The sequence below is a fragment of the Prionailurus viverrinus genome, chromosome A2, assembly GCF_022837055.1.
Source record: "Prionailurus viverrinus isolate Anna chromosome A2, UM_Priviv_1.0, whole genome shotgun sequence".
NCBI classification, from domain to species: domain Eukaryota; kingdom Metazoa; phylum Chordata; class Mammalia; order Carnivora; family Felidae; genus Prionailurus; species Prionailurus viverrinus.
In genome coordinates this window covers 69,751,953-69,778,000 of record NC_062562.1, presented here as the reverse complement: position 1 = coordinate 69,778,000, position 26,048 = coordinate 69,751,953, and the positions used below count along the sequence as shown (strand labels likewise).

At 43.5% G+C, this 26,048-nt stretch overlaps 1 protein-coding gene and 1 long non-coding RNA gene across 2 annotated transcripts in view; one reads left to right on the top strand and one right to left on the bottom strand.

The window, feature by feature from the left end:
- Nucleotides 1-26,048, top strand: part of VOPP1 (VOPP1 WW domain binding protein) — a 111,389-nt gene that overhangs the window by 51,824 nt on the left and 33,517 nt on the right. Inside the window, exon 2 of the mRNA XM_047834762.1 lies at nt 496-554. Within this exon, the coding sequence (XP_047690718.1) occupies nt 496-554 (59 nt within the window). The remainder of the gene's footprint in view (nt 1-495; nt 555-26,048) is intronic.
- LOC125152652 (uncharacterized) lies at nt 1,563-10,462 on the bottom strand. The gene is made up of 3 exons (XR_007147261.1): nt 10,290-10,462; nt 9,791-9,880; nt 1,563-2,104 (listed from the first exon to the last, which is right to left on the bottom strand). It is a non-coding gene; the product is annotated as an uncharacterized LOC125152652 (long non-coding RNA).

Sequence of the window (26,048 nt, the reverse complement as noted above, 5' to 3'; positions counted from 1 at the left end):
TGAGAGAGACAGACAGTGAAGGGGAGAGCAGAGAGAGAGAGGGAGAGAGAGACTCTCAAGCAGGCTCTGTGCTGATGTGGGGCTTGAAACCACAAAAATGTGAGATCATGACCTGAGCCAAAACCAGGAGTTGGGCACTTAACCAACTGAGCCACCCAGGTGCCCCCGTACTGTGTGAATTTTTAAAAACAGATTGTCTTTAGTTACTTTTTAATGAATTGGTCATGCCCATGTATGTAGGGAAATTGAAAGCTAGAAAAATTACACGCAAAGAGATGTTTTCCTATGTTTTCTTCTTCCCTTTTAAGAAATATAAAGAAATAAAAAGTCATCGTGGAGGGTGGATCTCCCTCTGATGCAGGGTCTCCCCCAACCCTCTGCTTTCTACACTTCAAGATGTATCAACTTACCTTTCCTTGTGTCTTTTTGTCCGGTCGTCTTAACAATATGCAGATGACTTTCCACTGACAAAGGTTTTCTTACTTCTATTTTCAGTGTACAGAGGCCAAAAAACATTGCTGGTATTTTGAAGGACTCTATCCAACATATTATATGTAAGTATTTGCATTTTTCTGTTGGTTTGATCTTGTGGTCACATCTTTCTCTGGGAATTATTTCTTTAATAGGTAATAGGACAGCTTATAGGATGGGGAACAGTCAGTTTGGGGAGGTCTTCATCCTTGGTTTCACATGCCTCTGCTCATGATTGTGCAGGTGACTTCCCTAAGGACATTCGGCCTGCTCCAACCACTTACTTTGAAGACAGCATGAAATACCATGTGCTTTGGTCTGTGATGCATGTGGGCTCATACACGATTGGACAAGAGGGGCAAGGTGTCTGAGCAGGGCCAGAGTCATGTTGGATTAGACAAATTTTCCGAGGTAAAGGGAGCAGTGGGAGTAGAATTTTGAACTTGAGCTGGATAGGGAAAAAGTCCTTAGCTCAGCTGCTGGACTATGTGTGCGTGTACGTGTGTGTGTGTGTGTGTGTGTGTTGACAATGAATACAAAGATCACCTGGCCTGTCCCCCCCCCCCCCCCCCCCCCGCCCCCAGACAGGTACAGTCAGCCTTTCATGGCTCTTGGCTTCAAGCAGGATATGTTTCTTCCTATGCCCTGGGTGCCTGCTGGTGTTATTCTAATTAAAGCATTGTTGTCTTTTACCCTGTTGTTTTTAAGGGTTTTTTTAAATGTCTGCTGAGTTAGCCACGTACTATGCTGAGCTACCTGCCTACATGGTCAGACTAACTCTCAAGGTTATCAGTTATTATTTTTATTGTATTTTGCAGTTCCATAGGTTTTGAGAGGAATGCCCCAAACCATTTTTTCCCCACACTCGGTTATTTTTGGTATTGAATTTTATAAAATATGATAATTTTCAGTAACATATGTAATCATAGCAGAAACACTATATATTTTAGTGTATAGGGAGATTGGACAGGAAATAATAATAGTAGCAAAGAGTGTTATTTGTTAATTGGCCAATAGGTACCTTTTTATTACCTGCCATTTTGGGGTGAGTTTCTGATCTTGAAGAGACAAATATAGGAGGAGGAAGGTTGCCCACCTGTGAATGGGGACATGTTGACAAGCAGGAGTCCTCAATGCCCAACATTGCAGGGCTTCTGGCAGAAAGCCTCTGCAGCTGCAAAAAGACAAAGCCCACTTGGAAAAATCAAGCAGCAGGCTAAGGACTTTAATTACAGAGTTGTCAGCTTGAATAAAAATGGTTATGGGATGGCACGGAGGTAAAATATTTAGATTCTTAGAACAGTGGATATTCCTTGGGAAGCCCAGTTCCTTGATTCTGCTCCATATGCAAGATATGGGACGTCTTCCTATGTGTTCTTCCTTGAAAATGAATCTTTCTCAAAGTGTTCTGTAGATCAGCTGAGGAGCCATTTCTTGTTTTTTTACAGGTTGGGAGTTGGAGGTCATTGCTGTTCTTGTATTTACTTGTTTGTTTGTTTGTTCCTTTATTCATTTCCTTATTCACTCCATATTTGGAAGGTGTTTTGTATTGACAGAGAATACAGAGATAAGCCTTGTTCTTGTCTTTAGTGTGGTGGGTCTGCTGGTTTGGATCCTCTCATGTGTGGGGGCTCTAAACATTGGAAAGTAAAGTCACTCAATTATTAGAACACTGAGGCTCAATATAAAACATAGTAATAGTAACACTGAGAATTTACTATAGCCTAGACATTGTCCTCTGCCCTTTCCATAAATTAATGTCACTTAATCCCACAGCCACTTGAAAACTCCAGTCATACCCACTAGTCTTGCCTGTGATCTCTGTTCCCACTGCCTTCATGTGAATCCATACCTGCGTTAATGCTCTTCTGAACCATTGCATATACTTTCTTTTTTAGCCAGCTTTAGTGAGATATAATTGACATATAACATGGTATAAACGTAAGGTGTACAACGTGATTTGATATACTTACATATTGCAAAATGATTACCACCATAGCTTTCGTGAACACCTCCGTTATGTCCCATAATCGCTATTTCTTTTTTGTGGTGAGAACACTTAAATTGACTCTCTTAGCAACTTTCAAGCATATAATGTAGTATTGTTAACTATAATCACTGTGCTGTTCATGACATCCCCAGAACTTATTCATATGATGACTGGAAATTTTTACTCTTTGACTCATACCTCATTTCCCCCACCCACAGACTCTGGCAGCCACCATTCTACTCTCTTGTGATGAATTTGGCTTTCTGGATTCCACAAATAAGAGATCATATGCTATTTGTCTTTCTCTGACTTATTTCACTTACCATAATGCCCTCAAGGTACATCCATGTTGTTGAAAATGGCAGAACTTCCCTCTTTCTTTGGGGTGAGCTATATTTCACTTTATGTATACACTGCATCTTCTTTATGTATTAATCTGTTGATGGTCATTTAGATTGCTTCTAGATCTTAGCTATTGTGAATAATGCTGCAGTGAACATGGGAGTGCAGATGCCTCTTCGAGATCATGTTTCATTTCCTTTGCATACTTAACCAGAAGTAGGATTCCTGGATCGTGTGTTGTAATTTTATTTTTAATTTTCTGAGGATTCTCCATACTGTTTTCCATAATGGCTGGACCAATGTCTAATCCCAGCAATGCACAGGGTTCTGTGTCCTCACTGACACTTGTCTCTTATCTTTTTGCTGGTAGCCATTTTAACAGGTGTGAGGTGATACCTGTGTATGGTTTTCATTTGCATTTCCTTGATGATGAGTAACGTTGAGCACCTTTTCATGTACTTGTTGTCCATTTGTTTATCTTCTTTGGGAAACTGTTCATTTCTGCCCATTTTTATTTTATTTTATTTTATTTTAATTTAATTTAATTTAATTTAATTTTATTTTATTTTATTTTATTTTATTTAGTTAATGTTTGTTTATTTTTGAGAGTGAGAGAGACAGAGCGTGAACAGGGGAGGGGCAGAGAGAGAGAGAGAGGGAGACACAGAATCCGAAGCAGGCTCCAGGCTCTAAGCTGTCAGCACAGAGCACGACGTGGGGCTCAAACCCATGAATCATGAGGTCATGACCTGAGCCGAAGTTGGACTCTTAACCAACTGAACCACTCAGACGCCCCTGCCCGTTTTTAATTGGATTATTATTATTGTTATTTTCCCCCATTGAGTTGTACAAGTTCCTTGTATATTTTGGACATTCACCCGTCATCTGAGAAGTGGTTTACACATATTTTCTCCCATTCCATAGATTGCCTTTCATTTTGTTGATTGTTTCTTTTACTGTGTGTAGCTTTTTAGTTTGATGCAGTATAGAGCCCTTTTACTGATGTTTGCTTTTGTTGTTTGTGCTTTTGGTGTCATATCCAAAAAAATCTTTGTCAAGACCAGTGTCGAGGTGCTTCTTCCCTATATTTTCTTCTAGGATTTTTGGCATATCAGGTGTTATAAGTGTTTGATCCATTCCAAGTTAATTTTTGTGAGTGGTGTGAGACAGAGGTCTGGTTTTATTGTCTTGTATGCATTTTTCCAGTTTTCCCAGCACCATTTGTTGAAGAGACTGTTCTTTCCCCATTGACTGTTGGCCTCCTTGTCGAATGTTCACTGATGATGTATGGAAGGGTTTACGTCTGGACTCTCTTTTCTGTTCTGTTGGTCAATGTATGTATTTTTATGCTCATACCATTTTAGGATTTGTTTTTTCTATTTCTGGGGAAAATGCCCTTGGAATTTTGATAGGGATTGCATTGAATATGTAGATAGATTTCTATCTTTTTTCAGTCTCTTCTCTCATCAAGGTCTCACGTCTTTCTAAATTACTGAGATTTTCTTTCACTTCCCTGCCTAAAAACATCAGGAACAAAGCCCAAATTCTTAGCCACCTTTAAACCATAGCTTTCTAAGATATTGCCTGGTTTTATCTCCTTTATTAAGAGTCCCGGGGCACCTGGGTGGCTCAGTCAGTTAAGCGTCCCACTTCGGCTCAAGTCATGATCTCACGGTCCGTGAGTTCAAGCCCCGCGTCGGGCTCTGTGCTGACAGCTCAGAGCCTGGAGCCTGTTTCAGATTCTGTGTCTCCCTCTCTCTCTGACCCTCCCCCATTCATGCTCTGTCTCTCTCTGTCTCAAAAATAAAATAAACATTAAAAAAAAGAGTCCCATGAGGGCAAGGACCAGGAGTTTTGAATATTTGAACAACCAGTGCCTAAGATAGTGCCTGGCACACAGCAGACACCCCCAAATGTTGAGTGGGTGCATTTCCTTCCAGTCCCCGCCATCAGGCCAGCACTGACTTCTGCAAGCCAGTTCTCTGGCTGGCAGGCTCTTCGCTGGCTGGAAAGCCTTCCTTCAGAATTCCTTCCTTCTTCCTCATTTTGGCTCTGATATAAAATCTTTGAGAGTCTTCACACAGTCTTGTGTGCCCTGTGAGTGCTCCCAGGATGGGCCACAACCTGTACATTTATTTAACCCCACTGGTTGCCACAGTGCATGATACTGGCTGTTTACTTTCATCTTGGCACAGTTTATTTCCTGCCTGTTGATTCTCCCGTTTTTATTTCCCATGTTGTGGCACCTTTTCCTTAATCATAGACTTTAAGTGCTCCAGGGTCCAGAAGATCAGGGTGCAAATATTTGTTCTATAACTTTCTTTTAAATTGAGGTGAAGTTCACGTAGCAAAATGAACCATTGAAGTGAACAATTCAGCAGCATGTAGTATATTCACAACATTGTGAAGTCCCTGCCTTTCTCCAGATCCACACATTACAGTCATTCCACTATTATATAGTGGCCCTTTGACCTTCTCAGTTAGCTTCTTCTTGAAATGCGGACATGAGTGTTGACCTGGCTGTATAGCATGGGCCTGTGTATGGTCAGCACTGAAATCATACACAAATATATACACACCCAAGGCCAGCTTGCATCTCCTCTGTGTGTGTATACAAGGTTGTTTCTTCTACCAACTGAGCTTGCCACTTCATTGCACCAGCAAGGTATTTGACACAGGTAAGATTTCTTCCCTACTTTCCATCAAGTTGGGGTAATGGTGCATTTTTATCCAAGAGGAGTGAGGAGAAGTGGCTTGGATAAATTCTACTCCATCCACGTTTATGCTGCTTAAGGATAGATTTGCTACAGGCCAGATGCTAGGCACAGAAAGAGCACAACCCCTATTAGAAGCCCTTGGGCCTATGGAAGACATGGGGAGCACGGTGTTCCCCAGAGCCAACTGGATCCATCATGGTTTCCATGGTGTTGGCACAGATGGTGGTGCAGGTTAAGGTGGCTTATGGCCAGCTTGAGCTCGCCTTCACAGGGAGCCTGAATGTCAAGAGCCAACATCCAGGCTGTGCCGTGCGGTCTCTCCACTGGATAACCAGACCTGCCTCTCGTTTAGTGTGCAAGGTACGGCTTGAGGGGCTGAGATGGCTGCACTCTGTTCATTCCATCCACAGACATGTGTGGAGCCTCTGCCAGCGTGTCTGTTGCTGGGATACAGCAGTGTAGGGCCGGGATGGTGCCTGTGCCCCAGGGAGCCGCAGTGTAATCATGTGTGGCTGAGCAGTTCTTTTTGAAGCACCTTTAATATTCAATCTAAAACCCATGAATTGTAACAGATCTCACTTAAAAAATACATTCCTGGTATCTTCTACCTTTCATTTCTTGTGGGTATAGTGCTTTGTATGAAATTCTTCAAAGTACGTAATTCCTTGACGATATGTAGACTCAAGATGGCGTCCTCTTATTCTGTGACAGGACTTTTTCCCCCTGCAGAAAATATATTCCAAACAACACCTCTGTTTTGTGCTTACAATTTATCATGGACTGCATTAGGGAGAGGACATTTAGTTTGCAAACTTGTTTTAGAGATTTTACTTTTGCATTTGAAATCTGATTTTGTTTATCTCACCAGAAATCCTATATGGCATCCCTACTTTCCCTGCCTCTCTGTGTGCTTCTGAATTTTATTCCAGCACTACAGTTACCAAGCTAATAGAGGCTATTTTTTTAAGTTAGTTAGGTTTCCACTGTAGCTACCTAGACGTACATCTGTCTCTCTCTGCCTCTCCCTTCAGTCAGTTTTTTTAATTTCTTGCACTTGTGTTTTTCTTAGTGCCTGTTGAGCTAGAAGTCTGCATACATAAATGTACAAACAAAACATTACCCTTGTTTTTGAAGAGCAAGTCCCTTGGAAATCCGAACAGAGAAGCCACGCGTTTCAGACTTCCTATTTTTTTTTCTTTCCCCCTGCCCTTCACTCTACTACCTTTCTTTCTTGTCTACAGGCTGCCCTTCCAAAAGCCTTTAATTAAAATGTGCCTCTTTTCCTACTTTGGTTCAGGGCTTCCTTGTCGGTCCTCCTGGCAACAGGAGCTATTTTGAGCCACTCAAAATAGCTGGGTGGTCATGTGGACTCACCGAATCCAGTTCCTTTGCTTTCAGTCTCCACTTGAATTGTTCTTCTGTCAGGGGCTTGCTCACACAACCCTCCCCCCACCCCCACCCTCCCGCATTGTCTACACAGCATAAAACACCATGAGAGCTGCAGGAGGCACGAGGTGGGAAGATAAGGGAAGGTCCTTGCCAAGAAGCATGTCCCCGGGTAGAGGCAGGCACAAGGCCACACACATCCAAAGGAGCACTCTTGTCCTCCCTATTTGTTTAGAGTCCAGAAAGTATGCAGTCAGAGGTGGCATTTGTCACCGAAGAGTCTAAATGCAGTGTCACATTCTGGAGCTTGCTTTGATGCCCAGGTAGCGGTAGGAGGCACTGAATTCCTTGTCAGGTGCCTGGGAGCTGGTGTCCTGTCTCAGGTAGTGTACCCCCTGCTCCTGAGGGTGCGGAAGGACAGTCATGCCGCACAGGAGAGCTAGTTCTGGGCCCTCCTGCTCTCACCAGCTGAGCAACCTGGCCGATCACTTGGCTTTAGGCGTTCTTTCTCCTGTTAGAAAGTAGCTGTGGTAATGGTAGCTACCACATTCAGTTGCAGTGAAGGTTGACACTGCTGTGCATGTTCATAATGTGTGTATCATCACTGATATGGCTTGGGGAGGGTCGGGGGTCTGTGTCCATAGATGACATCATGGGATCCCTGACTTCATATACAAGGATTGCTGCCCCAGAGGGACAGTAAGACGGGATGAGCTTGTCTCACTGTGAGACATGCTCTTGATGACTCTCAGAAGGGCCCTTCCCAGCCTGGGTCCCATATCCAGAGGTTGGCACAGGGCGCCCTTGGTGCTGGATTGAATAGCATCATGGCCATAACCAGCCCCTTCCTGGGCAGTTGCGGGGGAGGACCTCGCGGATCAGGAGCAGTGTCTCTCCTCTGTTCAAGCTCTTTCTGCTGAGATTTGCAGTCTGAGGCTTGTCCCGGAGACTCTCTTGTCCTCAGTCGCCATCCATGGACGGACATGTATCTTCAAAACCAGAGGTGGGAGACAGCTGGCAAAGCAGAAGTAAGTGCAACATGTTCCATGGGCATGTAGATGGGTAGGTTTCCTAGGGTGGGGCCAGGGACCTCAGGGCCTCCTCCAAAGTGGACAGTGGTGTACGAGCCTTGCATGGAAGGCTGGCAGTGCCTTACAGCACCAGCTCACTGTATAATGGTCACCAGGATCCACCCATATTTCCATGTCTTCTTCAGACCAAGACAGAGTAGAGCGTGTCCCCGTGTTTTCCCACACTGTAGCTGACACAGGGTCCTCTAAAATGTCAGGGGAATTGTGAGGGAATTAATGACAACACAAGGACTGAAAATAACAATAGCTGACATGTACTGAGCGCTTACCATGTGCAGTGACCTTTCTGAGCTTGGCATATGTGTGATCTCCTTCAGAAAGCTTTTGATAGTGGCCTCTCTTCCTTTATCTCTGTTTCAGCTGAGGGATGTGTATCCTTCTCTGGTCCTTTGCTACTGTGTTCCATCATCAGACTTACTGTTGCCAAAGTAAAACATTGGTTGTCTCCTTCCTCCCTAGCCTGGGAATCTTTTGAGGGTATGAGTTCTGTCTTGCTGATTTCCATATCTCTGTGCTAACACAGGGCCTGACACAGAAGGTGTCACATTTAGTAACTGAAACAAATGGTGGGGGGTGGAGAAGGCAAGAGTGAATCACCGTCAGTCTTTGGTGATGGAAAATGTTTTAGGGACTGGAAGACAAGACCTTCTCTAGTCCTACTCTGCCATTAGGTTGCAGTGTTATTGTGGGCAAATCTGACTTTCCTGAGTCCCAGTTTCCTATGCTAGGTAATCTCGAAGGTCTCATCCTGCTTATTCTATGACACCTACTTATTCTATGGCTGTCTGTGCAGAGTAATTTACAGCATAGAGAATAAAAGGTGAATGACCGAGGAGGCTTATGTATTGTAGCAGAAACAGCATACCAATGTGGGATGGATTTCAGCATAATAAGGGTCCACCCTTCCTGCCAAATACAAAACAGCCACTTAATATTTTCTTTCAAAGCAACGAGTCATTTTTCTTCTGCAGGTCTTAGTATTGACACAACAGTAGGAAAAAGAGGTTAATCACACAGTCAGCCAGCAGGATGGATCTAGGTGCCTGTGACCACTTACTGTTTCAGATTCTGAGGTTCCTAAGATATCTTCCTAGGAGGTGCTGAGCTGGAGCTTTGCGACAGTCATGTGTGTGAATACTTATTCAGACAATGAATTTTTTTCATATGATTTTAAACAGGCCAGAGGAAGCTGGTCATTTACATGTGCATGTTTCCTGGTCTTTATGAATAGAAATGAATCTAGTAATCCCTTCTGGAAAATTGAGGGTACGTTAAAAGTGAGTTGGGTAATCTTCACTAGACAACAATGATTTTGAAGCAAGATAACCTAGTGGCCCTCTGGATAGCTGGCAAGTGGGAAAGGTTTGACCCAAAGGTGGTCCTTGATTTATCTGTATTTTCATAGAATATTAAGAAAACCTCAAGACCATACCTATCCAGTTTTACAAATGAAATAACTAGCAACAGGAGAGGTTAAGCCATTAACCTGGGTTTATGGCTTCTTTAAGGATCTTTTGCCGAGTGGTCACATCTGTGGCTGGAACAGAGGTGTAGAGTATTTGAATTCTAGATGTTTCTTTTACTCACTTAGTTTAGTTTATCTAAGTTTATTTATTTATTTATTCTGAGAGAGACAGAGAGAGTGATCGGGGGAGGGGCAGAGAGACAGAGGGAGACAGAGTCCCAAGCAGGCTCCACACCTGTCGGGCTCACGAACCTCAAGATCATGACCTAAGCCGAAACCACAAGCCGGATGCTTAACTGGCTGAGCCACCCAGGCACCGCTTACTCACTGATTTTCGTTGTGGGTTCAGATCAAAGAGAATCTGGGGAAATTTCTTAGAAGTCACCTCCACTGAGACTCGAGGGAATCCACACCGTACCTAGCTCAAAGGAGAAAAGGAAAGGGAACAGTGTTTTGGTCAAATACATGGAAAGTGTTTTGGTCAAATACAAAAGATAGAATACATGAAAGAGAATTAGTGAGTACATCATCAGGGTCATGCATTAATTCCTCTAACATGTATCGAGTCCCTGCTATTTCCACACCACCACTAAAGGGGCTGGAGAGTGAGTGGGAGGGACCATGGGACATAAAGATGAGGGAGCCAGGACCTGCCATCCCGGAATTCATGGTCCATAGCTTATCCAGCAGCAGCATGTGCCCAGCACTGGGGAGCACTGGGTAGAGGTCATTCTTTCCAGTACTGCTCTTCCCTTGTGACCAGGCCTTTTCAGGCCCTGTTCCCAAGTCTCCCATTAGAGTGTCGAAACTTCTTTTAAAGTACTCACATTACCCTGGTTTATTGTGTCTCTCTAGGTTTATTTCTCTGCTGTCAGTAATTAATGGTCTGAGTGCATGAAGTGTTATTTGCAGATGTCACATCTATATCCTAGAAACAGGATGTGGAGAGCCAGAAACAGACCAGGTGGGGCCACCTCAGCTGCCTGCTAGACTTTTAGGTGCCAAGGTCATTTCCAGGGGCACTGAGACATTCCAGGGCCACCTCCGATCATTACTAGGCACTGGTGTGCACCACCCTCCCTATTGTGTTGTCAGACCCTGAGCCTGATGGAGTTTCCTCTCTGTGAGGTCAGCTGGACTCCATGTGCCCTGCTCTCCTCCCAGCAGCACTGGGAACTTGAGGGATGTGCAGAGTGGAAAGAAGTGTGGGGTGAGGGAGCAGGCGTGCCTCCTTCACCATGCAGTCCTCACCTGCCCCTTGCTGTTCTGCCATGATGAGGCAGCTGAACACAGCCTTTACTTAGCAGCCTTGGGAGGGGGAGGTGTCTGGTCTAGTCTGGGGACAGATACTCTAAAGAAGAATTTTTCTTCTTCCTCAGTTCTTATTGTTGGGCTTAGCAAGGAAGATTCTTGGTGGAAGTTGGCATTTTCTTGTGCTCAGAACAGGGAGAAAGATTTCCCTGATTATTCACCCTTCACATCTCTAGACTCCTGCTGTGGTCTGAATGTTTGTGTTACCCCAAAATTCATATGTTGATTCCTAAGCCCCCAAGGTGATGGTACTAGGAAGTCAAGCTTTTGGGAGGTGGTTAGGTCATGAAGGCTGAGCCCTCAGAATGCTTTTTATAAAAGAGGCTCTGAAGAGATCCCTTGTTCCTTCCACCATTGAGGGAAGACATAGCAAGGAGGCACCAGCTATGAACCAGAAAGAGGGCCCTCACGGGGCGCCTGGGTGGCTCAGTCGGTTAAGTGTCCGACTTCGGCTCAGGTCATGATCTCACAGTTTGTGAGTTCGAGCCCCGCGTCGGGCTCTGTGCTGACAGCTCAGAGCCTGGAGCCTGCTTCACATTCTGTGTCTCCCTCTCTCTCTGCCCCTTCCCTGCTCATGCTCTGTCTCTCTCTGTCTCAAAAATAAATAAACAGTAAAAACAACAACAACAACAAAAAAAGAGGGCCCTCATGAGAACATGATCGTGATCATTGATCTTGGACTTGCCAGACTCCAGAACAGTGAGAATTAACTTTATGTTGTTTATTAGCCAGTGGTATTTTGTTATAGCAACCCAAATGAACACAGACAACCCTAAAATGCCTTATTTCTGTATATATTGGGTAACTTGATTTTTTGAGTTTACATATTGTATATAGTCCTCTGAATCCGTATACAAAGCAACCTCATTATTTTTTATAATAGAGTATTCCCGGGGAGTCACTGTAACCCACACATTTCCCTGTAATCATTGTATGTTCAGGTAGTGTCCATTCTGTTTTGTTTTGTTTTGTTTTTACTACTGAAGGTCCAAATTCCATTTCTAATTTTTTAAAATTTAACATGGTATTTATAAATAATTTTTAAAAAATTTTTAATGTTTATTCTTGAGAGAGAAAGTCAGAGCATGAGTTGGGGAGGGGCAGAGAGAGAGAGAGACACACACAGAATCTGAAGCAGGCTCTAGGCTCCGAGGTGTCAGCACAGAGCCTAATGCGGGGCTTAAACCGATGAACTGTGAGGTCATGAGCTAAGCTGAAGTTGGATGCTTTACCAGCTGAGCCACCCAGGAGCCCCTTTTCAAACTTCTTTGTTGAGAGATTTTATCATGAACAGATTTTGCATTTTGTCAAATGCTTTTTCTACATGTATTGAGATGATCATATGATTTTTATCCTTCATTTTAGTAATGTGGTATATCACATAGATTTGTTTGTGAATGTTGAGTCTTCCTTGCATTCCTGGAATAAATCGCACTTGGTCATGGTGAATAATCCTTTTAATGTATTGTTGAGTGTGGTTTGCTCATATTTTGTTGAGAATTTTTCCATCTAAGTTCATCAGAAATATTGGCCCGTAGTTTTCTTATTTTGTAGTGCCCTTTGGTCTGGTTTTGGTGTTAGGATAATGCTGGCCTCACAGAATATATTTGGAAGCTTTCCTTCCTCTTAATTTTTTTGGACTAGCTTGAAGAGAAGAGGTATTAACTTTCCTTTAAATGTTTCATAGAATTTACCTGTGAATCCATCTGGTCCTGGTCTTGTGTTTATTGGGAGTTTTTTGATTACTGATTCAATTTCATTGCCAGTATTGGTGTATTCACATTTTCTCTTTCTTAGTAATTTCAGTTTTGGAAGATTGTATGTTTCTAGGAGTTCATCCATTTCTTCTAGGTTGTCCAATATGTTGACATGTAATTTTTCATAGTAATCTTTTACAATCCTTTGCATTTCTGTGGTATCAGTTGTTACTTCATTTCTGATTTTATTTATTTGGGTGCTATTTTATTTCTTGAAGAATCTTGCTAAAGCTTTATCAGTTTTGTTTACCTTTTCAAAGAGCTAGTTTTTGGTTTCACTGATCTTTTCTATTCTTCTAGTTCTTTTATTTCTGCTCTGTTCTTTATTATTTCTTTCCTTCTACCGACTTTGGGCTTTGTTCTTCTTTTTCTAGTGTCTTTAGATATAAGGTTAGATTATTTACCTGAGGTTTTCCTTATTTCTAAATGGAGTCCTATAATTTCTCTCTTAGAACTGATTTCACTGCATCCCAAACATTTTGGATCATCGTGTTTTCATTTTTATTTGTCTCCATGTATTTTTTATTTCCTCTTTGATTTCTTCATTGACCCATTGGTTGTTTAATAGTATGCTGTTGATTCTCCACGTTTGTGTTTTTTCCATATTTTTTCTTATAATGGATTTCTAGTTCATACCATTGTGGTCAGAAGAGATGCACTACATGATTTCATTATTCTTCCATTTGTAGATTTTCGTTTTGTTGCCTAATGTGAGCTATCCCAGAGAACGTTCATGTGAGCAAATTTTTAAGTAATTCACTTGGTAGCAGAAATGGATTTGTACAGACACAGGGCTATTCTTTGTAAAATTCCATCTAGCATGATGTGTTAAAAGATAAACTGGGGCATATTAGAAAATGTTAGAGTTTATTTGTGTAAACATCCATCCAAATTGGGCAATCCCATAATGGAAGTTGTTAGGAGCACTCTACCAACAGGAACTTGGGGCAAGGATTTTATAGAGAAGCAAATCAAGGAAATTATTTAATGGGCTGTAATGTAAGTGGTTGCATTATTTGGGAGACCCTAGCTGTCTATTTGTGAGTGGTTCTTAACCTTGAGGCATTTACAGGAATTGACTCTGGCTTAGGTTTTGGTTTGCTTACATAGGCTGTGATGCCACCTCAGCTGATGGCCTCTTGTTTGATTATCTTAACAGGTGTTTTGTGAATTTCAGTGCAAATTGTGCTCAGTGGTATTATGCAATCTTATCATCCACGAATCCAAACGGTTCTGAGTTCTCCACATATCTGGTCCCAGGAGTTTATAGAAAGGATTTCAGTGTGCCCCACTACTTGATAAACATCTCTGTACATACTATATCTTGATATGCTTGAACTTATTTTTGTCATGGGATGATTTTGCAGAAATGTAATTGTGTTAGCAAAGGTTATGCTTATGTTATATTTTAGTAAATACTGCCAGACTAGCCTCCCCAAAGCTCTCATGATATAATCAGCCAAGAATGTATGAGAGCACCTGTTTCCAGCCATCTTCACCAGCACTGGGTGTCATATTGTCATCAAAGTACCCTTTGTACTCTGAGTTCATGGTAGTTAATGTGCTATTTTATCTCGAGGAGTCTCCTTTCTACTGCATTGTCACTTTTGCTTAAGGCCAGGCACTTATGATGTGCCTGGAGCCATGGTAGGCACCTGGGCAGTACCTAAAGGAATGACATAGGACTGCTCTTAAGTTCGGGGTCCCGTATGGAAGACAGATGCTGTTAACGATGAACAATAATACAGTACGTGATGAGAACTGTATCAATGGAGATCTAGCAAAGGGGGAATCATGGTGTATGGGGGAGAATTAGGGGTGGTGTTAGGGAAGACTTCACAAAGCTGACCTTTGAAGGGTGAGGAGCAGTTTCAGAGGCTTTAGTGAAGTGTAAGGCATGGAAGTATGAAGATGCATCATATATTTGGGGAACCACAAGTCTAGAGTTCAGGGTGCCTGGCAGGTGGCAGGGGATGAGGTGGAAAAAGGAGTGTGAGGCTCATTGAGAAGGGTCTAGTGGAGACTTCCTTCTGCACAGTGCATCAGCTTGGTCTGTCAGAAAGCTGTCAGGACAGTACACGGCTGAGAGCCATGTAAATGAGGCAGTTGTTGTCTCAAAATGAGGAGGTTATTGCTGTAGTCAGGGCAAAATATGGAAGGTCTGACCCTATGAAGACAGCTAAAGAACACAGTGGTGGGCTGGAATGGTATTTCACAGAAGAACCAGTGTGGGAATAAAGGGACTCAGTTACTCAGAGGTCTCCATTTGGGCAGATAGTGAGAGAGATCATGCAAAGGACAGGTTTTAAGGAGGGATTTAGAAGAAGAGGGAGTAGAGGATGTCAGCTATGTCCATGTTGAGTTTGAAGTTCTTGCAGAACATCCCAGAAGCGTGGATCGTGGGAGCTTTGTTTTTGTAGCTCAGGAGGGAGTCCAGAGATAGAGTGTAGATGTAAGAGTTCTGAGCATATAAATAGGAGTTCATCACCCAAGTAAAAGTAAAGCTGAGAAAGTAAGCCAGGTATCATCTTGACTCTAATTTTTAAGATTTTTGAGCTAATTCGCACTAGAGTCTGTCTGCTTTAAAGATTGTAATGGCAAATTCTTATCATTCCATTTGTATTGTTATGGTAGTTCTATTTAAATAAAATGACATGTATTAACAGATTTAAATTCTGTAAGATCATAGGACTTCACTTCTGTTTTTCATTTTCCATGTTAATTCACTCTTCTTGCCAGAATTTAGTTTTCCAGTCTGAGAGTTAATCCAGAGCTAGAGGAATAAGTCCTTTGGTTTTCAGGACAGAGTTGAATGAAACTGATTTTAAGTGATCAGATCCTTTCTGTCTGAAAGGAGAAAAGAGGAGAAACCTCTCCCAGAAACACAAGGTTAGAGTCTCCGAACTTGGAGTTAGCAAAAGTCAGCTGTGGTTTCAAGCCTCCTGGTCCATTTTACCTCATCTCCTCACCTCAACAGTGGGCGCAAGTGCTCTGAGGCATCAGCGATTCAAGGGCTACATGGCAAGGGAATGAGCCCTTTGTAAGCCATTTGGTCTGTAACTTTTAGGACTTATCATAAGCATTTATAGTGTTTTCTTCCGTGGCAAAAGTAAAAATTCCCTAGGTAATCCCCATATGCCACCCTAAGGACAACCAGTCCTGGTTTATTCGAGATGTTTTCTAGTAAAAGATGTGCCTCTGGAGAAACAACTCATGGGGCAGCTGTCCTTCCCACCTTCTTCAGAGCCCAGAGATGGTTGACTTTGCCATGGGGTATGTCAACCAGATCAGAGTTAAAATATCATCAAAGTAGGACCTTGTCTCAACAGATAGGCACAGCCCTGCCTGTCAGGGACACAAAGTCACACCGGGAAAGAAATGATACTGACATATCAACAGTCAACTGACATTGACAGAAAGAATGAACCATCAGCTCATCTTCAAATCTGTGAAGTTTTTGTCTTGACAGCCAGACAGATGAAAGGCTTAAAATGTGTGATTGGAGAGATGAAAGTCCTTTAAAAAAAAGTTTTTCTCTCACAGATATTCACTATCGAAACTGATCCGAATATGTGTATTACTTTGATTGTGATGATTGTATCACAGGTGCTTTTGTATGTCCAAACATCTAACTGCATGCATTAAATATGTGAAGTTTTTTTGCATAACAATTATGCCTCAGTAAAAGTGCTTTTTTAATTGGCAGAAAAATAAAAACAATAAACCCCACCACATGCACGCACTCACATGCACAAGCACAAACTCGCACCTTACTCCTGCTCTCTTGACTGGGTGCCGAGAAAGGAGGAAGAGACAAGAGCTCTCCAAATTTAGATCCTTTGGCTCTCAGTCCTGGCTGTGTACCAGACTCACCTGAGAGGAGTGATTCACAACCAAAAGGCATGGGTGTTTTTTAAAGCTACCTGATGGTTCTGGAGAACCATTTTCCTGAGTGCTCAACACAGAGTGTGAGCACTTGGAGAGCTAGGTGCTCCCCCTGGACCTTGTCCTTCCCTGTTTGCAGGGGAGACTTATTGCTGTTTCATTCAAATGGAGAACTTTCCCATAGTAGGTTGGGGTCTGAAAGGCAAGCCAGAGCTATGATCTGCCATGTTATGCCATCCTAAGGATGAAAATGCAAAGTTATATTAAATAGTATAATATCATAAAAAAGCTTGTTATAGGAAGGTAGAATTGATGGTGACTAATAGATTTTAGGATGACAGACTCAATTTTGGGCAAGAGATGGCTGTGACTCATTGATATGCATCTGGAAGTGATGCTTCAGGGAGTTGGTGGGACATTTCAGGAAGATACCTTGTTTAGGAGAGAAGAGGCAGGACTACTCAGGATGTCGATATGCTTAGGAAGCAAGCAGCCCACCGGGCTGAGGTTTTAAAAGGGCATGTGCAAAAGATGAAAAGTGAGCTCATCACCCAGGGCATTTGCTCGAGAAGGGGGCTCCTAGGTGGAGGCTTCAGGAGAATCATCTAGAAGAGATTATTAAAGGGATATTCTGTGATCATCTGGAACTAATTTGGGTTTACCCCTCTAATGTCCTGTGAGGTTGGGCTCATTCTTTTCAAAGGGACCATAAGACTGGGAGATCTGCAACTTGACAGTGTGCCTCAGTTTCATGGGGACATTTAATAGCCTCTCACACGATAGCTCAGCGATGAGACAGGGAATTCTGCTCTAAATGGGCCAGGTGGGTGGATCTGTAACTGGTGTAAGAGCTGTCCCTATAAATTAAGATTAATAAAATACCAACATGGAAGGCAGCTCTAATGGAGCTCACCATTGGCTCCGTCCTCAATACTTTGTCACTGATTTGAGTGACAATATGGAAGGCATACTGTAGCAGTCACACTCACAAGCTGTAGGGAGAGGAGGTCTTGGATCCTTTCTTCCTTCCAACTTCCTCTTTATTATAAGTGAATATATAATTCACATACTGCTTTCTTTTCATCCAGGCACTGGACGCTCTGAGTGGTCAGCATATAGGACAGCTGGTTAGTGTCCTAGAACCCACTTAGCGCTGGGTCTGGGTGCTCAGGTAGCCACTCCTCCTGCCATGGTGTGCAATTTCAGTCCACACCCCTGCCTCCCACCCCCACATCCCACGCAGCTAGGCCAGGACTCATTTAGCAGGGTGGGTTTCTTTCTTTCTCTTCCTTTGATTTTCTTTTTTTATTTAACTATAAAATACTTGGGGTTTATTATTTCCTCTTTATTTATTTAATTTTATTTTTAATTTTTTTAAATTTACATCCAAATTAGCATATAGTGCAACAATGCTTTCAGGAGTAGATTCCCTAGTGTCCCTTACCCATTTAGCCCATCCCCCCCTCCCACAACCCCTCCAGGAACCCTCAGTTTGTTCTCCATATTTATGAGTCTCTTCTGTTTTGTCCACCTCCCTGTTTTTATATTATTTTTGTTTCCCTTCCCTTATGTTCATCTGTTTTGTCTCTTAAAGTCCTCATACGAGTAAAGTCCTATGATTTTTCTCTTTCTCTGACTGACTCATTTCACTTAGCATAATACCCTCCAGTTCTATCCACATAGTTGCAAATGGCAAGATTTCATCCTTTTTGATTGCCAAGTAATACTCCACTGTGTGTGTGTGTGTGTGTGTGTGTGTGTGTGTGTGTGTGTGTATGCCACATCTTCTTTATCCATTCATCCATCGATGGACATTTGGGTTCTTTCCATACTTTGGCTATTGTGGAGAGTGCTGCTATAAACATGGGGGTGCACGTGCCCCTTCGAAACAGCACACCTGTATCCCATGGATAAATGCCTGGTAGTGCAATTGCTGGGTCGTAGGGTAGTTCTAGTTTTAGTTTCTTGAGGAACCTCCATACTGTTTTCCACAGTGGCTGCAGCAGCTTGCATTCCCATTCCTTTGATTTTCTTACTCTAGGCAGCCTGTCAGGCTTTCAGAAGATCTCTGGTTCTAGATTTCAGCATTGAGGTGTGGCAAGAGTCCATTTGATGTTGAGGCCCAGGCCTCATTGTCCACCTGACCTTACTGGGCTGTTATTGGACACTGCCGTGCCCCGTCATCTGCTATGGGAGCACTGTAGACAATGGGCTGGGTGAGGTTGCACATTCCCAGGTCCCAAGAAAACGTGACTCCTATTCTTCATTTAAATGACAGAAGACTTGGGGCGCCTGGGTGGCTCAGTCGGTTAAGCATCCGACTTCAGCTCAGATCATGATCTCACGGTCCGTGAGTTCGAGCCCCGCATCGGGCTCTGTGCTGACAGCTCAGAGCCTGGAGCCTGTTTCAGATTCTGTCTCCCTCTCTCTTTGACCCTCCCCCATTCATGCTCTGTCTCTCCCTGTCTCAAAAATAAATAAACATTAAAAAAAAATTTTAAATGACAGAAGACTCAAAGGCACAGTGAATGCTTAGAGTGACAGAATGAGGTTCCGGAAGCTCCTGACCGACTAAATAACAGACCAGATTTCAAACATGAAGTTTGATTAGAGCTAACTATTAGATCCTATATTTAGGTCCTGTAGCCCCTACTGTACAGGATGGGAAGATACAACTTACTGAGTGAAAAAACTGGAATGTCGCTATGATTCAGCTGGCTTAAAATATTGGTACTAAGGCTGCAGTAAGTGTACAAATGAGAGTGAATGGACATTCTTCCTGAGGATAGGAAACTGAGATTGTACCAAAACTATACTCGATATGTTCCTGGAGAGGAGAAGACTGTGGAAACTGTGAGGATTCTTTCAGACGTTGATGGGGCTGCTTATTGTGTGATGGCCCTAGGAGGTGGGAATAGGACCAATGAGGGCCAGACGTGGACTCTGCCTGAGGAAGAATGCCCCAGAATCGTGAGAGGCGTGCACCTCAGGAGATCCTGCAGTCGTGAGTGGACAGTCTCTGTGGGAGGGGGTGGAAGGGGAAAGCCCGTCCCATGCTGCGGTCAGAGGGGGAAGTCCTCCATACAAGGAAGGCACAGAGTTCTTCAAGCTCTTGCAAGATGTGTCAAGGAGATTTCCCAAGGGCACTGGGTGGGCCAAGGATTAAGCTGACCTCTGCTTTGTCCCTCACCCTAGAGTTTCACTTGCCTTTTGGAGTTTTCTCCAAACCTTGTAGGCATGTGTTTAGTTTTTCTAAGGAGTCCTGTTTCTCACAGGTTAATTGAGGGTCTTTGATAATGTTGAATGTATTTCCTGATTTGAACTCCGTAAGGCTTCAAGCATCTGCCATGTGCTTTGCTCTGTGGGAGCAAACAAATGATAATAAAAGGAGTGTAAGAGGAAGGCTAGCTATCAGGATACGTACAGCATACAATTGAGGAGAGCAGACCACCTGTCAAAGTAAGACAGTCAGGATTGGACAAGGGACATGCGTTGTACTGGCAGAAATGTAGAAGGAAGGGGGTGGTTTGCTGAGACTTAATATAGCAGGTGATGGAATAGATTGGAATTTTAAATGAAACAGTGTTGACAGGAAATTACTTAAAACTCCAAAGTTTTCATTTGTTAGCAATGCCCTGTTCTTTATTTAACACCAAAAATAAATTAGCAAACCCCACAAACTCCATTTCTAGACCCCCACTCTGAATGCTTATTTTTGTTGTTCCTCCAGATGCTGAGATGATTTTCCATGAGTCAGCTTAAAATTATTTTTTAATTTTTATTTAGTTTTGAGAGAGAGAGAGAGCACAAGTGGAGGAGGGTCAGAGAGAGAGGGAGACACAGAATTGAAAGCAGGCTCCAGGCTGTCAGCACAGAGCCCAGTGCGGGGCTCAAACTCACGAATTGCGAGATCATGACCTGAGCTGAAGTCGGAAGCTTAATTGACTGAGCCAGCCAGGTGCCCCACCATGAATCATTTTCAGTATATATTACCATTTTACACCACATGAAAGGGTTAACATATGAATATCTGGCCTGTTTTCTTTACTACAAAGATTTTGTGAGTTGATTAATGTTGAACATTCCCTGCCCCAGTATGTTATCCTTTTCTGCCCTTGAGATTTATGTGACTCAACAGCAAAAAAAAAATATGTCCAGTGGCCAGACCCCTTCCCTCCTGGGCAGTGCCGAGTGTGACATGTGCTTACTTCTTAGACTCCTGAAACTCCCAGAGGAGCCATTCTGTTCTATGTGCATTTAATCGCTACTATGACACATTTCTAACTTTTGGCAGATGCGTTTCCAGACATATGCTTCCTTTTACATTATGTATCCTCAGGACCTCACTACCGATCCTTTACTGGAGGACAGGCTAGACAGTCTCCTTTTATCTCTGCAATGTACTTAATAACAAATTAACATCCATGTCTCTGATCTCATGAGAAATGTATGTTTGGCTCATGGATACATTGAAGAAGGCCTGGCTGACAGGAAGCTCGGCCAGGGACCCACTGCAGCTGGTGGATGTGCTGTTTCCACACCTCTGTGGCAGCAGTGTGTGTCTCTGAGTCTAAGCTTGAAAGGTGGATACGTTGAGGAGTGAATTTAGTTAAAAGTCCCATTTGTTCTTCTCTATTGCAAGTCTGAGGGGAGGCACACAGAGTGGAACAAGAAGGAAAATTCTCTTGTCTCTGTCCGGACTTCCTCTGTGGCCCGCACAGTGAAGGTAATGAGTATAGTTAGTCTTGAGCGGGCTTTTGGAACACCAGTGCCATTTGAGACTTAGGCACTAGACCCGATGTGTCAGACGATGGCTTATTTAGTATGCTGGACTGCCTGCTAGTGTTTCCTACTTTTTTATTCAGCTCAGCGTTACATTTAACATTCCTTTTGTAATCACAGCCATTTGCAATGCCAATAGGTGTGTTCTTGGGGCCCTACTTTACCAGCAGGTCCACAGGGAAAAAAAACAAGTAGCAGAAAGAAATGGGTAAGAGTGTCACCCCATGGGTAATTGCGTGCTCCTTCAAGAGTCTGGCACTCGCCAGTATTCACACTGGGAGCCAGTCCAGGACTGCAGAATGAGCAAGAGTATGTTTGGACTGAATGGGTCTTCAGCTAAGCAAGGGAGCATAAAGGATGCTCTGTTTTGAGCAAAGAAAGCAGATAATTAGTTGACCACACATATTTGCTGCTAGTGTTCCAAATTTGGATCCTGAAAAGTAAGAGCACTTAGACGTTGAATCTTGATAACAGAGAGTAATTTGAATTAGGAACTCAAAATCATTATGCTTCTGCCTTCATTCTTGGGCTGAGGGGAGTGTGTGTGTGTGTGTGTGTGTGTGTGTGTGTGTAGAATTTGAGACAAAGGCTTGTAGGGGTTCTTGTCTTACATGTTTTCTCTAACCTGGGAAATAGGATGCTGCAGGGCTTAGGTTTCAAAGTAGCAAACGCTTGCTCATAAGTACAGCTCTGGAGGGCAAGCATTTTATCAAATTCAGCTCTTGAAAGACGATCATTCACCAAATGTTTATCCCTATACCTACCTTCCTTCTTTAGACCAAGTTCGTGTTTACCTGAGTTTAGCTGAGTCTGCCTTCAGCTCTGACTGTGCCTGAGGCAGCTCTGGTTATCATTAGGGGTAAAACCCGGAGAGAGATACACAGGAAATTTCATGGCAGCAAAGGCGGCAGAGCTATGGAGAGCAAGTATTCTGAGCCGGGAGGAGAACAGTCTGATTTCTCCCAATCCACAAACATCTGCCATCTCTGTTCTCTACCACTCGTCAGCCACCTCCTCCCTTCGTGGGGTGCTCATAAGCAGGCAGGTGAGCAGGGGCCATTCCTGCTGGAGGGGGCCTTCCTGAGAGTTGCATCTTCCAGAATTGGATCGTTGCAGGGCAACTTTTAGTAGAGTTGGGAGCAAAAATGCAATAGCCATTTGACCAGTATCACCCAGGCAGAAGTCATGGGGGACCTGAAAGGACCTCACCCCAGCACCACTGCCAGCAGGAAGTGACCTTCTGGTTGGACCTGATGCTGCCCACAACCTACCAGCAGGGTAAAGAAGCTGATACAGACACAACACAACTTGAGCTTGTCCACTTTTGGGGCTTACACAACAGAGCTTTGAGGAAACAGCCTTCGTGGTGCAGCCTAGTACACACGTCTGTAAGGATATATATGTGGTCAAAAGAGAAGTTTCGCAAAACACTTCTTACGTGTGATGTCTTAGGATTTCTTTAAAATCGATCTTTGCCTCTGTAAAATGGATATCACAACCTAATAACCTGATTTCACAATCCATTAGTCGGTCACAGTAGCTAAACAACACTGTTCTAATGTATAATTTATTACGGCAGCATGGAGAGTCCTTTCCAAACGAACATCATACTTTTACCTAATCTCACATCTTACTGTATTATTTCTATCTGTAATGATTAAACTACCTGCTAATTGTGGAAAGTTATTGACAGAGAGTGGTACAGGCATTTGGGGGAATCAATATGCTGTCCCTAGTTAAAGCACACTAAAGAGTGGTCGCTGAATTTCCATCTGTCGCCTCTGCCCCAGGGACTTCCTGCTATTTACCCAGGGATTCTATGCTGGTCTCTGTTTCTGTGGTCTTGCTGAGTTTCCCTCTTTTCCCTGTCACTTCCTTGGGGCTTGGTTTGCCCTTTGGGAATGGCTCCTGCCACGTTAAACTTGCCCTTCACCTCCCACATTTTCTCAGCCTCTTTTGCTTTCTTAGGCATCTCTTCACTGCTCTGCTTCTCTCTGCCTCTTCAGCTGGTTCGTTCTCATGAGCTACATGATTGTGGACTCACTGTTAGTACAGTCACCACACATCATCACTGGGATGGCTCGGCCCATAGCAGCTTGTAAAAGCAGGGCCCAGGAAGAATGGGCAAACCAAGTAGGGATAAAGAAGTTACCCTTCGGTAATGGAAGACTCCATATTACCTACGAGGCAGTGTCTGTGCTAAACACTTTCCTGGAATGCTGGTCAAGTCCATTCTTGGCTTTAGCAGATAGTGCCCTGGACTTAAAAGACACACAATATCCCTAATGCCTTGTTTCCTGAGATTATTTCAAACATGAGGCTAATAATACTTACCTTGTATATAGAAGCTTTGGGTATTATGACAGTGGTAAAGCACCTCGAAGTTCTCATAACCTGTGACCTTTGTCCTTACTTGTCTTAGTATTCTGTTGCTACATGATAAATTACTACAAACTTATTACAGTAAAACCTTGGATTGCAAGTAACTCGTCCTGCAGGTGTTCTGCAAGACAAGCAAATATTCCTAACAGATCTTAACTTGATAAACAAGTGATGTCTTGCAATAGAAGTTGTACATGATGCTGAATGCCACGTGATCACAACTGAGCCAGTGGTTCTTGAAATTTGCTTTGATTGTACGAGTGCTTTGGATTACAAGTAGGTTTCCGGAATGAAGTATGCTCACAAACCAAGGTTTTAGTGTATATTTATTTTCTTACAATTTTTATAGATCACAAGTCTGGCCATAGCATCTATGAGTCCTTTGCTCTGGGTCCCACAAAGCTGAAATCAGGAAGTTGGCTGGGTTGTGTCCTCATCTGTAGCTTGGGGTTCTGCAAGTTTGTGCAGGTTGGTGGAGTTCAGTTCCCTGTGCTTGTCGGGCTGAGGTGCCAGTTTCCTCACTGACCGGTTGGTGGTTGCAGTCAGCTCCTGGAGACCACCCTCAGTCCGAGCCATGTGTCCCTCTGACAACACAGTAGCTACTTCTTGAAGCTAGCAGGAGAGCCTTAAATAACATACAACCTTACATAATATTCTCTAATCATGGGGGTGGCCATTTCATCATATTTGTAGGACCCTCCGCACTCCAGGGGAGGGGATCGTGCACACCACATACACAAAGGGGTAAGAATCTTGGGGCCATCTTTGAAACCTGCCTATCACATTATCACATTGATCATGAATCCAACATAATTGCTGAGGATTATCTTTACAGATGCATGATAGAAAGGAGTTTCATCTCTTTTCATTTACAATTAATTGTTTGGACTCCACCTACCCTAAAAGCAAGAAGTCTTTTTTCTCCCTTGAATGCTCCCCTCTTTCTCCACACAGATGCGCGTGCATGCGCGCGCACACACACACACACATGCACATGAGCACACACATATTGGTTACCCAGGACCATTGAGATTCTTGAGGAGGAGGGCACCACGGGGTCACCGTGGATGATGCTGTGCATCACATTAGCAGAGGGTGCTGTTTGTGCAGTGCTGGGTCCTTGCTGGTCCAGCCCTGGCCCAGATTCCCTGCCCCACCCCCAACCCCCTGAACAGGGCCATTCATCTCCTCTCACACTCGATGCTTAACCACTCTTCTCCACAATGCAACCACAGTCCCTGTGCAACTGGGACTAGAGGCGCAGCAGGTCCAGCCACCCCAGAGCCACACTCCTCCACCACTGAGGCCCTTGTGCTGGCCCAGGTCATTGCCAGGCTGCATTTCTGTGTGGTCTCTGCTCAGATGTCACCTTCTCAGTGAGTCATCCCTGAATTCCTTGTTTAAACTTGTGTTATTATCTACTGCCCCCTCTCCCTTGCTCTCAGCCTACCAGCTCTTACTTTATTTTTCACCATGGTGGGACTTACTGCCATCCAACACAGTTCATGTGTTTTTTTTTTTATTTATTGTTTGCCTCCCTTTTCTAGAAAGAAAGCTCCTCCTCGGCAGGGACTTCTGTCTGGCTTTTCATTGTTCCATCCCTCACGCCCCATCCCAGGATCCAGTGCAAAGCTCAGCTCCTTAGTAGCACCTTAGTGTGGCTTTTTATTTTTATTTTTTTTAAACATTTTTTTTTCAACGTTTATTTATTTTTCGGACAGAGAGAGACAGAGCATGAACGGAGGAGGGGCAGAGAGAGAGGGAGACACAGAATCGGAAACAGGCTCCAGGCTCCGAGCCATCAGCCCAGAGCCTGACGCGGGGCTCGAACTCCCGGACCGCGAGATCGTGACCTGGCTGAAGTCGAACGCTTAACCGACTGAGCCACCCAGGCGCCCCGGTGTGGCTTTTTAATGGATGCATAGATTATAAGAACCCACGGCATTTTTAAAATTTATTTTTGTTTAATTTTTTAAATATTTATTTATTTTTGAGAGAGAGAGAGAAAGACAGAGCATGAGTGGGGGAGGGGCAGAGAGAGAGGGAGACACAGAATTGGAAGCAGGCTCCAGGCTCTGAGCTGTCAGCACAGAGCCCGACACAGGGCTCAAACCCACGAACTGTCAGATCATGACCTGAGCCAAAGTCGGATGCTTAACCGACAGAGCCACCCAGGCACCCCTAAATTTTTTTTTTAATTTAAGTATAATTCATATACAGTGTCACATTAGCTTCAGATGTACAATATGATGATTCAGCAATTCTATACGTTACTCAGTGCTCATGAGAGTAAGTGCACTCTTAATCTCCTTCACCTATTTCACCCTGCCCACCTACCTCCCCTCTGGGAACCACCAGTTTATTGTTTGTATTTAAGAGTCTGTGGATTTATTTTCCTCTTTTTTCCTTTGTTTGACCAGCAGCATTTTTAGACACACACTTCAGTGTTCTACTATGTGTTGATTGATT